The following is a 15,322-nucleotide window of genomic DNA, read 5'->3' as shown; positions in this document are numbered from 1 at the left end:
AAAAACAAAACACTCTTAAAATAAATATTAATATGACACGACACGAACATTAATACGATATAGTATGGACATTAATACGATAGAGACTGATACGACACACGGATACAGAAATACGTATAATCTCTAGAATGTAAGACTCAGGACACGAATCTATATATTATATAATTATAAATTATATAAATTAATAAAAAAAATTTATGTGCACAAATATGTTTCAGATTTTTTTTATAATAGAAAGATGTTTTTATAACTAGTTCAAAATGTTTTGTTTCTTGTTGTTATAATTATAATAAAAATTTATACAAAAAGTTCGAGTATTTATAAAATTAATGTATTTTTTTAAAAAAAAGTGTGTTATACCTGTGTTAGAATTGTCATAAATCTAACAAATATTTGTTGAATTAGACACTTCATTAATGCGTGTCCTATGAGTATCATTGTTTGATACGTGTGACCGACACAATCACGTCATTTAAGAGAAGTGTTTGAACCTCTTAACTTATTATATATAAAAAGTTGTTCCCTAAATTTTATTTTATTTTAAAAAAATTATATAAATGACATAATCACAACAACACTTATGTTTGGTTAGTACTGAAAAGTAAATTGTTATTTTCAAATGTAAGTGTAACTTTGTTTTCATCCAACAAAATATTAGTAAAAATAAACATGAGATCTAACAATATTTAGCCTAAAAATAAAGTGTTAATGTTTTTTCATCATTTATTAGGAAAACAATAAAGAGGTTCTAACAAAACTCTTTACACAAAAATTTAATCCCAATCTTAAAAAAATTCATAATTTAAACAAGATAGAAAACTTTATTAAAAATATATGTGGCAAATTAATGAAAAATAATTAACATTATAAACTATTATTAATAACTTAAATCGGCTTACGTCATGTTTTAATTGCATCTTTGTTGTCATAATAAGGTGAGGAGGTTATATTCTTTTATGAAATTGTGAAAAGATAGTTTCATAAGAATACAATGATAATATTTCCAAGCTTATTTAGATGACACTTCACATAAAGTTTCGAATTAAAGAGATTATGCAAATAATATTAATTTATGACAATCAAATACCTCACATATTGCTCCTAATATGCTTTTTTTAATTATTTATTATGTTGTGGAATTCCAACAAAGTTCAATGGGAAAATAAAATACATTTAACTCATAAACACTACATACAACACCAACAAAAATAAATGATTAAAAAAAGGAAATCAAGCACACAAATTATTTATTCTTTTAACAATACTATTTTAATAATTTATTACTATAATTGAAGAAAAAAAACACTATTAAATTATAAGTAACACATATATTTGGGTGTCCCATTCGATTATGTTTGTAAAACACTTCAAAATACCTATTATTTATGTTGTATATTCTACATTTCACCAACTTTCAACTTGATTTTCTTAATTCTCATCCACTAAACTTTATCACCAAATCACTGCAAATCAATGTGCCAAGCATAAGCACATATCCACGCTTTGGTGCATTTTATTAAGAAGTGAACTTTCCGATAGTGAATGATAAGGTCAAACAAACTAATAAACTCTAAATAACTCTGATATCATATTAACAAATAGATTTTAAGCTTAACTCAATCTTATAAAACTAACTTAAAAGATAAGGTTTGCATCCACTTATATACTATGAAATGTTCTTATTTCTAGTTTCACATGGAATCTCCAACATAATTAAATATGCTTTTCAACTTGAAGGAAACTATTCAAAATCATATTAAATATTTTGTATTGAGAATGTAGCAGTTTATAGTTCAGTAAATAGGGTATATATGCAAGTTATATCTGATTTAGAGGGTCAAAATCTCTAATTAAGTGTTATATATGGTAATAAGCCTTTCATTGTATCATTCAAACACGGTTTCAGCAAATATGACCTCTATTCAAATATAAGAAGGCTTGTTATGTAAGTTACAAACTCGATCTTGCATCAGAAGCATCCCTAATATGGAGCCTAAACACAAAGACTGCCTATTCAAGACATTTAAGCAAATTGGTTTAGATCTACACCAGGGAATTTACATTATCTACACACTACTATACAAAAGAAGACACCAAGAATTCACTAGTTTGCTACATTTCAATTATGGGGAAACCTTGTTTTGGGAAGATACCAAGCTATATGTCGGATAACAGGTCAACTTCAGAAGAGATGAAATCTTCAACTTCCAGATCCAGCTGCACAAAGCAGTTCAACAAAGGAAACAGACATGTGAAATAAAACAAAATCAAAACATGAAACATTTGACATTTGACATTTGCATGTTACCAACCTTTGCTTGACTATATGCTAGCTTCATTCTTCTATATTCTTCTTGTGCTTTCTTAGATCGGAACATGGCCTGCACACGTACGACAGACCTCTCGACACGTTCTTCGGCTTGTTTCAGGCCGGTCCTAAAGAAATCCTCCTCTGCACCCTCTTCCTGCTTCCCATCCTCAGCAGAATTAACCTGGAGACCACGGAAGCCTTTTCTCTTTAACCGCCATCGCAGAATTGCTTTCTCTAGCACCCCAACAGACCATATGATTTTTTTATATTGCCTCCGGACTTGAAACCCCCTGAAAGCAGCCTGCAATTTAAACATATGCCATTAATCTTTTCCAGGGTATAAATTGTATTATCTACTCAAGCTGTTGGTCCTGATTAAACTTTAGATACAAACTCTCACACATTATAGATGCATAGATAAATTATCCCCCAAGCAATAACCAAACAATTAAGATACATTTTCAAGTGTCACTGTTGTTGTCTACCACTGCACTGCCAATGATCTCTCCCAAGGCTATCATTAGATGGTAATGTTAGTCCAATTCCAGATTCAGAAATCACATGGTATTGAACTACACCAATATATTTCAGACAACTATGATTCAAGGGTAACCTTTCTAACAAAATCACATAGTATTGCTCACTTCTTATAAAATGGTAAAATTTATTTAAATTCAACTAAAAAAATATTGAAATATGTTGCCAATAAAGGTGCTTGGATGATTATGAATGTCCCAAATAACTTGTGGAACAGGACATGTGTTTACTAAAGAGAATGAACGATAATAGACAAGAAGAGTAGCTCTTACTTGAATTTTAATAGCCTGACGCCGCATGTTCAGAAATTCTCTACGGTGTTTCCGTGTAAGGAATCTATGCTGAATTCGAACAGCAGCTGCATTTGATCTCCTTGTCTCATACTTGCGAAAGGCGTGTTGAATCCTCATTGCTGCTACTATATGACGTGCTTGATCCTCTGGACTGCTAAATTCAACTGCCTTGTATTTTAAATTTAGAGAATGCTCCCTATATGCAGCTTGAATGCGTGCTGCGGCCCCAGCAGCCACTCGATAAGCTGCCAATGTATCCTTTAAGTACATCTGGTCCTCAGTGAGGTCTTCAGTATTTACTGGATCAGTTAAAGCAGTTTCTAGTGTGCCACTGAGATTTCCAGCCAAGCTCATGTCATTGAACTGCTCAACCAGAGACTTTTCGGAAAGGTAAGCAGCTAAGCCATCAAAGCCGTTCATAAAAGCAAGATCAGCAGCAGTACATCCACCAGGATTTTGCGGAGTAGGATCTGTGACCACGTTTGGCCTTGCCCCAGCAGACAGCAGAGTTGCAACCATTTTCTCCCTGCAGAAACAAAATTTAAATTTTAAATCAAATAAACAATGAAAAGTTTGTTCACACTCATAACTTGATTAAAAGGAGGAAAAAAAACGCACAAGAAAGTATTATTATATGGAAACTGAAAATATCATTTGGTGTCTAATCTCATGAAAAGATCATAGAGATTATATTATGTTGTACAATGAAACGAAATGGAAAATAACTTGGACATGAAGTCGAGTCAAAATGATTTTAAGGTCAATGTGGTTGCAGCTAGGCTAATTGTTCAGATAAGTAAGGTATCCATGTATCATACATTCCATAATAAGCTGCCCAATGAAGAGCTGTCCATCCAAATTTGTCACGGAAATCTAGCGACAAGCCTGACCAAGAAAATAAGGTGATTGCCCAATCATATCCAAGTACTGCACACAAATGAATTACACCTTGCCCTTGAGCATCATATTCAGTACTCTTGCAGCCTACAATAATTCGTTCTAAAAGCCATTCCTTTAATTTGTTTTTCAATGCAATTTCAAACAAGCTATCTTTTACTTGTGAAAATGGAGTTGTTTTGTCATCAATTGACTTCAACAAGTATTGCCAGCTTTTGGAGATAAATGATGTTTTGAAGGAAAATCTTCTAGCCTCTTTTACTGCATTTGGTGATACTACGCTAGAGAAAATATCAAGGGTCTTGTCTGTAGAAAAGAGCAAATGCGCAAGCCTCATCTGAAGTCGAAATTCATTCCAGTTGTATTTCTCTTCCATTGCAGCAGTTGGATCGTGCAAAATGGGAGTACGATACTCAAAATTAACAACATGGCTAATAGGCTTGTGGCCATCAAAGCTCAAATAGATATTGACCAATCCAGGGGAGTGTGGTGGTACCCAGCATCGGTAAACCCCAACCTGAACAATTTCTACAGGAAAACTTACATCACCACAGACACACACTAGGTTGAGCTTTGCAAGGTGTTGATAGTTACTATGAAAATATCCAGTTACCAGGACCTGCAAGAAGTATAGAGACATGAAATGTTAAATTATAATTGCAAAAATATAAAATAAAAAATGGTAGCCAGAGTGCTAATGGTGCCTGCTGAAAATGAAAGCTTGTGCTGCTTATTTAAGTTCTAGGTTTCATATTAAAACTTTGAAATTCGACAGCCATACTAAGACTGAACAAAAATGCAGACAAATAAACTAAGAAACTATATATTACATTTGGTGCCAAAGGATGCAATTATAACAGAAAATAATTACTAGCAATAAGACATGTGAGAAGAAGCAAAAGGAAACCTTTGTTTTTTCAGTGGAAGATGCCCACGCAGGGGACACCTCTGTGAGATTAAATACTTGATCAGGCAGAGAAGATAGCTGATTATCTGCCACCAGTGATGAATATGGTTCATGAACAGAAGAAATCGATGTTTCAAGAGCTGACTCGTCCATGGAACACGGTTTATCTGATATGATGTTGTTCATCCACATTCCAAAGCTGTCCTGACTTTGCAAGCCTTCATTGACCAAAGTGCCCAAGGTATCAACGCCACAGGGAGATGTAGGACTATTTTTAAGCAGATTAATAGTTTCAGAGAAACCGTAAGGAACACCGTTGCTCCCAGAAACTGAGTGAGTTATATTACCTAAAGAAGGAACTTCTGCTGAAGGAGTACTGGATGCCTGGTAACAAAAAGCCTAATATAGGTTACAACAGCAGCTATCACAATTTCTAGAAAATAGACAGAAAGAAGGAGCAGAAGAACACAAGAACATATTGAGACAATTTTATCTATATAAACAACAACCCTATATGTTTTTACCATCAATTTAAGTGATATATAAAATATATTATATCGTACATATATAAGTGCGAAAGATATATCATACACCAATGTACCCCAAGGTTTTCTTTATTTTCCTCTATTTCAAGGAATATCTTACCCTTCCCATAGTTGTGTTTTACTTCATTTATCTTCTATTAACAAATTTTTAAAGCATCCAAGCACTTGACAAACTCACCCTCACTAGCTACTAACGGAAGGTCCCATACTCCTCGATGTGGGACTTTGCACCTCATAATACCGAAGTCCTTATCATAGCATTGCCCCAAAGAGTCAACCTGTTGATGACTTTCACTCTGATACTTTACATGATGATACTTCAATCAACTTGTTGGTTAGAACCCACCACCAGTCAAAACTTTTGGTTGGTAGCCCTTTCCTAGACACGGACAACTAGCTCTAATACTAAGTTAACATGTACTCAAACACTTGGGAAACCCACATTCAAAAAGCTAGTTATTAAGAGGGGAGACTCAAACACTTAAATGCTTCACCGAAAATTCATATTACTAAATGTGGGATTTAGGCGCTGCATAATGCCCAATCTCTATCATTTTTCTATTCAAGAAAATTCGACGAACCAATGATCCGATAAAACCTTCCATAAAGCATTATGAAGAAGCTCAACACAGCTTAAAAAAGAACATAGCTGAAATAAAGGCATTACTATCTTACATTGCCAAAGTTTCCACTCAGTAAACTTTGATTTTGGTTATTTGAACGTGGAACATTGCCTGCCAAAAGTAAATTTAACATATAATTAACAACGTTGTTTCACAACAAGCAACTGATTCTGTTAAAGCACAAATAATTACCTCCACTAGATGTAGTAGAAGTGTTGGCATTTGAAACCACTAGGTCATCCCATTCAAGTGTATTAATCTCATGAAGCTTCTGTTCATAACTTCTGACTGTTAAATTGACATTAAGCTCTGTTTATCTCCAAAAAAAGATAGAAGGGATGAGGATATATACCTAGTCAAGGAAAGAAAGCAGCAGTATGTATATGACAGCAACAGTAATAATACATATGGGATCATTAGATCATAACCAATAAAAGGACTGATTTATGGTTTCCTTTGGAAAGATGGCCATAAGACTAAAGTGGTTGGAGTGGAAGGAATAAAAAATTTCAATGTATGAAGACATGCACTCATTCTCTTTATCTTTTTATTATCCTGCTTCTTTTTTTCTAACCAACACTTAGCATTTGAATATAAGATCCCAATATCACAAAGAAATGTAGTAAGTCATTCATATTGACAGCTTCAAGAATATAACTTGTAAGAATGTGGACATCTAAAAGTTATTTCTCACCAGGACTGTAATCACTTTTCGTCCCAGAATCTAAGTCTTCTGATGGAATCCAAGATGCAGCTGGATCAGAGACAGAACTTGAATTTGAATTTGAATTTACAGGTGTAACAGGAGAACTTTGCAATTGTATCTGTGTCATAAACCACCACCAAACAAAGGTTAGAAACCAAATTATTCAGTAACTAGTTCAAATGCAAAAGCATAAACGGCACATCTCCAACAGTGGAAGGGAAAGGCTCCTCTAAATTCAGTAAGGGTGTATGCACCTTTGATTTAATTTGAATTAGAGTATTATTTTACTAAAATTTTAGGGTGGATGCACCAGTTGCTCACTCTAGACACAAACTCTTTAGAGGAGCTTTTTCTTAGCTTAAGAAGCCTTTAAATATATGCATTGGCAAACAACACCGTGAATTTCCAACCAGACCATTTTATCCCCCCTCCCCTTCCCAAATAAAAACAAAAAACAAAAAAAGAATGAAGTAGTTCGAGAGAATAAATGAAATTTCAAACCAGAAAAATTTAAAAACATAGTGTCAGACACTATTCTTATAAACAATTTTTGGCATCCAGACATACTCAAATGATCAGGTCCACATAATGTGAGCTCTAATACCAACAAAACAGAGACAAAGAACAATTTTTTGACAGAAAAGTTTGCTTAGGAGAGAGTTGCCCAGCCCTATCATATATATAGAAACATTGCTCGAAGAGGTTTCTCAAAACTAGGGATCAAATATTACAAGATCTACAAGATATTCGGCCTAATTATGTAATATGTATTACGTAATATAAGGCAATGATTGCATATAAATCAATCAACTATTCTAACACATTTTCAGCCTCTATATCATAAAATTTCAATAATTTTATCACAATTTCAACAATACAATCTTATCATAATCTCATTTAGATATGAAGTTAATTTTGTAGAGGAATAAGGAAGAACGAGAACGACAAACACAACCTCTTTTGTTTCACGATAATGAACGAGGACTATGTGCTCCAAACTCCTGAAAACAAAACCATACCAATCGTAACTCACATTACCATTTGCAAACTTCTTTTCTTTCTATTTTCAATAAAAATGAAAGAAATACACAACCCCTGTTACTAACTCAGTCACAAATACAAACATACATGATATATTAGAATTGGGAACCTAAAGTCAAGCAAAACATACTTATCAAGCAACCAATAACATCTACGAACGAAGGTTGGGTTGTCTAGGCCATGTGCATAGTATACATGGATCCTTTCTTCATTGCCAACCTGATTGAATAGGACAAAAAATGATAAAGGAATGAAAAAAATTAGACACATGAATAATTAGTGATTGAATTGAACATTAGAATTACATATAACAAAATACTGTAGAAAAAGAAGTTGATAAAAGAAAAAGTATGGTGTAATATGATGACAAGAGTAAAGAGAAAACATAGTTTATTCCTCATGTCACTGAGCGAGAACGATGAAAATAAATTAATTACTTTTTCAATCTCTCTATTTAAGTACAAAGTTCAATTTCACATCTCTATTTTAAAAATGTTCAGTTTGGTCCCTCAATTTTTAAACTTCATGCAATGCATTCCTCTTCATCAAGCCAAAACTGATGGTATTAGAATTTAAAACTAATGGCAGTAACTGCCACTATTATTTTAATTGGTAAAACATTAAAAAATATTATAAGTTTACAACTGTAGATGTGCAAAGCATAGAGAATATGAGATGTAAATCTAGCAGTATCCAATTAGTTAATTAATAATCCTAAATCTAACAGAAATGATGTCTAAATCCACATAATGTCAAAAACTCCCAAATGCCACGATATTTTATTCCCTTCAAATACCATACTAAAAGAAAAAGGAAGATAATATACTGATGATAATTTATCCCCCTCTATACTTAAGAGATAACTACCACGGGGCCATATACCATTAGGTGTAGTTCGCTAGGGGTTTGTTTTAGAAATCTAGTAAATAAGCTAGCTAAAAGCTGATAAGAAGGCTTACTAAATTAAGTATTAGGTTAAACTGGCCATTGAACTAGCTAATAAGTATAAAATGACAGTTAATTACTGGGCCATAACTTGAACTTTGGTAATTTTAAAATAATTGTCACTTTCCAAATTTTAATTTATTTCACATTATTTGTCATCCTAAAAGAAGAAGAAACACTGATCAACTGATGCCACTGGCCACTCTAAAAAAACAAAACTTCAGTTAAACTACTTCCAGAGTCCAATTAAATGGGATCAAGGAAGGCACAACAAAACATTGCTATATTGAAAAAGACCAATTTTGCTATGGTAGGAGAAAGCATTAAATGATCAAATTCAACACAGGAGAAACCATTAAAAAGGCCTGGATACATGTTCAGTAAGCTTTATTTAATGGCGTAGCTGTTAACACCAAACTTCAAATAAACACCCAGGAAATGAAATCCTCACTTTTAAGTGTTCGTGAGCTTCTTTAACAGTTTTCCCATCACTTTTCTTTTTCCAATTGTGACCATCTTTTCTGAAGTTTCTAAGCATCTTGCGGTCAAATAGTACAATAGTACCACCTGTTTTACAAACAAAAATATAATCTAGCATTAGCACTGATGATTCGAATCCTGTTGGGCATCATATAATTCTCAATACTGAAAATACTAGTTAGATGCAAAAATATTACTCTAGTTAAAATTTCATTTGATAGATCTATGAAGGAAGAATGCCAAAAATTATTCATGGAGGTTTTACACATTGCTTTATGTTCATAACATACACACTTGAACAATGCATAAATTTGCGTATAAAGCCTTTTCTTCTTTTGCCTATCTTACCTTTTGTTGAGATGTGCTTCAACATGAATTGAAAGATCTACATGTTTACAAATTTATAGCATAGTGTACAAAACATGAAATGCTCAGGAGCAAGAAAATCAAGACGCTACATGAAAAATAAAAAATAGAAGTTGAAAGAGACAAGAACAATAATGATGAGAAGCAATCTATATGACAATACATATCTAATTTACAAACATCAAGTTGCTGTTAATAGTAGCATATGATTACTTTCGGGTAAATGCACTGGCTTGGCATTAATCTTGAAATATTTGTGATTACTGAGCATGGCATGAATCTCATTTGGACGAAGCCATCTGCTTTTTGCTTCCTCCATAGTATTAGTAACTTCCAGATCTGGGCCACGTATAAGAAATTACTTTAGAAAAACAAATCAAGAAACATGACTTGTATGCTTTGATCATTTACCACACAATTGGTATGGTAGTAGTGGTAGTGATAATATTTGCAGTGGGAAGCAAACAGAAAAGAAATACATAGAAAATACAATTTTGTAAGATTCCTACAAACCCCATCTTTAAAAGTACAAGTTTCTATACCATATTTAACCAAAAGTTTAAAGCCATGATTTCACATCTAGAGGTTTTAACTTTGTACTTTCTTTAATCAGTTAGGATCCTAACAAAAGCTAATATTGATATTTATGTTTGACATCTCAGCTGGCTTACTGACTCTTGGGACCAATCCTTGTAAAGTCATGAACCTTCTCGCTATATATGTTGCAACATTTTGTTTGAGCATGTAAAATTCCAAATTAATATATTCTGCAGTCACCAAGGTTATCAATGGAAGATGGAGGAATGCAAAAATTCTGCATATAAACAGGCCATTGTGTCATATGTATGGTGCGCCCATACCAGACCTCCCTTCCCAAATTTCCTATGGCAGAGGGTCAAAAATTATAGTGATATGGCAGCACTATAATGGTTATATAACAACATTGCCAGTCACAACTGTCTATCTAATAAGACACTAACAAGTAACAATTCCTAAATCTTATAAATATTAGCATTAACAGGAAACAATTTTACTCATAATCATAGCAAACACAATACATAGAATTTATTTTTAATAATATTTTAAAGAAGTTCAATTTAGTTTAAGTCAGTGCTCAGCACAGTATTTCAAACATATGGTAAAAGATCGTTGCACTATTTAAGCACAGTTCCAATAAATTACTTCATATCAACGTACAGGAAGAATATAAGAAGGTAAAATGAATTGAGTTTATCTCATAAGTCAAAGTCAACTTATGCACCTTAGTTTTTGGCGAAATCTTTTATAAAAATGAAGTCCATAAATTAATTTTAACTTCTGGGAGAAATTCAATTCATGTTACCCGCTTATCTTCTTTTCTAGCGGCACTTATAGAAAATTGTATCTAAACGAAAAGCATTTTCTACTATAAGGAAACACAAAAAACAGGGGAGTTGTCGTGGTACCATTTTTTTTTTAACTTCAGTACCAATACCCATAAATTAAGTTCTCAAGGAATGATTTCTTGTCAGTTCTCCCAAAAGTATTTGAACTTCATCAAATTTAAACAGCAGCCAGTACTAGATCAATTAACAAAATCTCATATTACTTGTTTTCCCCAGAAACACCAAGAGAAGTTCAAACTTGATGAAGAAGAAACACTCTTACAACCAAACCAGCAGTACTCTGTTTCTTAACTTCAAGGTTGCATTGAAAATCACACTCTAGCATCTTTAGGAGACAAAAACTGTTGGAAAATATGTTTATATTTGTAATTTAAAATTTAAAATATTTTGTTGGAGATCCTAAATTGACTAGGAATAAAGTCAGATTATAATATATAAGTGAGGACTATTCTCATCTTATAAGTTGAGTTTGTGAGGTTGAATTGGACATAAACCTACTTATTAAAATGGTACCAGAGTCCATCAGAGTTTATCTTAGTCAAGTTTTTTGGGAATATTATGTCACTGTTATCGAGCTCCTGGTAGATTTAGGCAGTGCTTTTGGGATCTTATTCTCATAAATAGTGTTCAGCTCTTTGAGAAAAAGAGAGCAAAACACAAAATATAAGTTCCAGTTTACTTATATATAAATACTCTGCCATTACAATAAAATATATTTTTTATCTAGTGTCACACTTCAACCCAGACTATCCTAAACTTTTTTTCATCTATTATATCTAATATACATGATGCCTATTATACACATTTTCTGTCTTTTAATTCTGATGGTATTTACTATTTGTTTTATTACTCTAATTTATATGTTAAATTTTTCTATCCAACAATATCAAGAAAAAATAAGTTCTTAAGATTTTTTATGAAGTGAACTTTAAGCATAACTCAACCTTACAAAATCGACTTATAAGGTGAGATTTCCAACTCGTGTGTGGAACTATATATTTATAGATGATCCGATAACGACCCAATAGCTAGTGGTACGATAGGCCCAACAAACTCTCACTATGATAGACTCTAAATGACTCTGATACCATCTTAAAAAATTGAACTTTGAGTCTAATTCAACTTACAAAATCGACTTGTAAAATAAGATTTACACTCACTTATATACTAAACCGACCTTATCTCTAGACTATGTGGGATCTCCAACAAAATTCTCTTTCTTTGAGTAATATGCCTCTGTTTCTAAAACATGATTGCATGGAACATGCAATTCTTGCCTCTACGCCTCTGGCAATATTTCAATTGCAATGTCTTTCTTTGTGCAACTCTTGCATTATTCATAGTGTCTATGAGTAAGTAATCATCTATAAGAAACTACATTCATAAGTGCCCTTGGATGGCTTTATATTGTTTTCAATAGTTCTATTGGCTGACCTTATTTTTTCTGCCACTTTAACCACCATAAAAATGGAAGACAATGGATCAAAGGCAAATAAGAAGAGGCACTATAAGTGTAAGAGACATGTTATTGAAGACACATTCACACACCCAAAAGTGATTGAGAGTTTATTTATGGTGAACAACAAAGTAATAAGATATAAGTATTATTGTATGAGACACATTAGAACTTGTGCTGATAAAATAGTTCGATGACTGATGATATATTTTGATAATGAACATTTGAAAAATTTTAACAAATACTTTTTATGAGATAGAACAAAGTTTACATGCAATTTATCTATATATGTATAATTCGTGACATCATATATCATATTAAATTGACTACAAGTATGCTTTAAGGATAAAAGTTAGCCAAGTATTTCATATGAATTTGAGAGTTAACAAGCTTGCTTCTTAGTTGTGTTTTACAAGTAAAATTCTTGAAGAATAAAACAAAGGCACCTCAAGACATAAGTCCTTTGGAATTTTTGACATCTGAGGGTGTTATTTCTCTTGACTCCGTCAGCTCAAAGTTTTTTGCGAATCCGATGATAACAGAACTAACAGGTCAAAATTCCACACAAAACTCAACCCCCCCAGTAAATAAATAAAACCATGACACAAATAAACATAAAAAAAAGTTGGGAATTCTCAAAGAAAACTGAAACTTAATGAAAGTGTAGGTTCAACCAAACATGAGCACAATCCAACTAGAGAGGTAAGAGAAGAAGAATGCAAGTACCCTGCAAGGTATGAAACCCATGTATCTCTGAACTCACAAGCTGCCCCGTTAAGTCGTGTGCCATCACAACAAGACAAACCAAGGGCGAATTTTGGCCCCCAATACCTCCTTCTTTCACCACAAAACCAACAGTTGCATCACCGACAACCTTAGCAAGCAGTCAGCAAACACATGATTAGACAAAAGAGCAGAGTACACGCAGATAAATAATATATAGAGAAGCATGAGTTCTGAACAGAAAACGAAAATGGTCAAAGTCAAATGGGCAGAGAGAGAAGGAAGAAAAGGTGAGAACTTTTACCCGATTGCGCAAACGGGTATGCTGGAATCGGAAGAGAGAGAAACGCTGCTCGGAGCTTAACAATAATCACACTGGTTCCTCTGTTCCTTTTTCTTCACTTTCTATTTTTCTTTTTAATTTTCGAATTATTTTATTTTTCTAACGATAATATTCCATCTTCTAAAGGTCAATCTTTGCCTCGGATATGATTAATTGATTTTAAAAAGAAAGCAAAGGAAAAAAAGTGCAGAAAGGAAAGAAAAAGAAAACAAAAGTGAGATGGTTTTGAATTATTTAATTAAAAATGAAAAAAAAAATGTCTAATTATGTGAAAAGTGAAAGAAAAAAATATGAATTGATATAAATATTTTAAATAAATCGTAAAATCTTATTTAAATTAGAGTATTTTGATTTTGTTTATAAAAAATGCATTATCTTCCTCACTCTTTTCCCCGAAATTTAGAGAATGATAATGAGATTTAGTATAATTGGTCGAAAATAATTTGATCTGATTTTTTCTTAAAAAACATAAATTTTTCTTTTTCTATTATTTTTTGAAAAATGTGTAACAATTTGATCGCATTTTTCAACATATTGTTGACTAAAACTCTTAAGTTGTTGACTACAACTTTTATCCTCAAATCAAAAGAAATGGGCTTATTGTTTTCAATCAACCAATTTGTTCCAATTCGAATCATGTTTTTTAAATTAAAAATAAAAAATAGTTAAAAATTTATTTATTTTATCATATTATTTGAAAGATATAAATGTATAAATATGCAAAGTTAATTATTTACCTAGTTAATTAAATTTAAAAAATATTTATATAATAACATGTGATATAAATAAATAGAAAATAATAAAATTATAAAAAATGACGGAATTTGTCAAGAATTTCATTTTTTTTGGTCAAAACGACTAAATTAACCCATTTTATCTCCTTTACTCTTTAATTTCACAATTTTTTGTATTGCACACTAAATAAACAATTACTTAAAATATAATTTCCAAAATAAATATTAAAAATAATAGAAGTAGAGAAACTAGTAATATATAATTGAATAATAATAACAATGGAAAAGACTCTCCAAATTTATATATAATAATAATTTTTAGATCAAATATCTTAAAATAGCAGGTTGAGGAGTAATTAATCTCTTAATTCATTCAAGCATTCAATAAAAAACAAAATCATGAAATACTAATCAAATTAATTTAATATGAATAATCTAATAGTTGCATCGAATTTTGAATTTCGTTACAATTTTATTTTTAAAAATATAATTAAATAATATATATATATAAATTATTATTAACTTTAATTCTTAAATAATATAAGGCTACATTAAATATACTAAAATATATTATTTATTTATTTATTTTGTGTTTTTAAAAACAAAAATATTTTTCATTCGAAATATGTGAAAACAAAATTATATACAGTTAGGGCGCGTAAAAAAAGTTTTACGGTTAGCGGCGCGTGGGTGGTTACAATACAAATTCCGGCGAAAGCCCAAAAAGGACGGTGGCACGTTGTGGTCACCAAATCATTATGTCGCATGCAGATCCAACTTTTCATTATGTAACACAAAATACAACAAACAAATCTATTCTCATTCTTTGTGTTCGAAAACTGTATATAAACAACCACAAATTCAACTGTTTCACATTTTAGGAATTAATTACTTTAACATTTTATAAAATTTTCAGTTTAATCTTTAATTTTATAAAATGTCTTCATTTATCACTTTTTACTAAAAAACTAGTTCAATATTGTATTTTATAAATACCCTTGATTAAAAAAAATAGAAATAATAAAAATTC

General features: G+C 31.7%; 1 protein-coding gene across 2 annotated transcripts; it reads right to left on the bottom strand.

Moving 5' to 3' along the window:
* Window positions 1–1,828: 1,828 nt before the first annotated feature.
* LOC137820251 (calmodulin-binding transcription activator) lies at window positions 1,829–13,730 on the bottom strand. 2 transcript variants are annotated; one of them, XM_068624222.2, is made up of 15 exons: window positions 13,520–13,730; window positions 13,219–13,366; window positions 9,865–9,990; window positions 9,257–9,372; window positions 7,991–8,079; window positions 7,775–7,820; window positions 6,808–6,937; window positions 6,306–6,422; window positions 6,166–6,224; window positions 5,293–5,329; window positions 4,946–5,163; window positions 3,960–4,657; window positions 3,121–3,667; window positions 2,313–2,612; window positions 1,829–2,217 (listed from the first exon to the last, which is right to left on the bottom strand). In XM_068624222.2, the coding sequence occupies exons 2-15, from the start codon at window positions 13,280–13,282 to the stop codon at window positions 2,158–2,160; spliced, it is 2,607 nt and encodes an 868-aa protein (XP_068480323.1). In that variant the 5' UTR covers window positions 13,283–13,366; window positions 13,520–13,730; the 3' UTR covers window positions 1,829–2,157. The 2 variants fall into 2 exon arrangements, with proteins under 2 accessions (XP_068480323.1, XP_068480322.1); XM_068624221.2 differs by having other exon boundaries at window positions 4,946–5,329.
* Between the last annotated feature and the right edge of the window lie 1,592 nt (window positions 13,731–15,322).

Source organism: Phaseolus vulgaris, chromosome 9, assembly GCF_051622355.1.
Source record: "Phaseolus vulgaris cultivar YP4 chromosome 9, ASM5162235v1, whole genome shotgun sequence".
Lineage (NCBI taxonomy): Eukaryota > Viridiplantae > Streptophyta > Magnoliopsida > Fabales > Fabaceae > Phaseolus > Phaseolus vulgaris.
The sequence above is the reverse complement of the archived record's forward strand: the minus strand, read 5'-3'. Positions and strand labels throughout refer to the sequence as shown.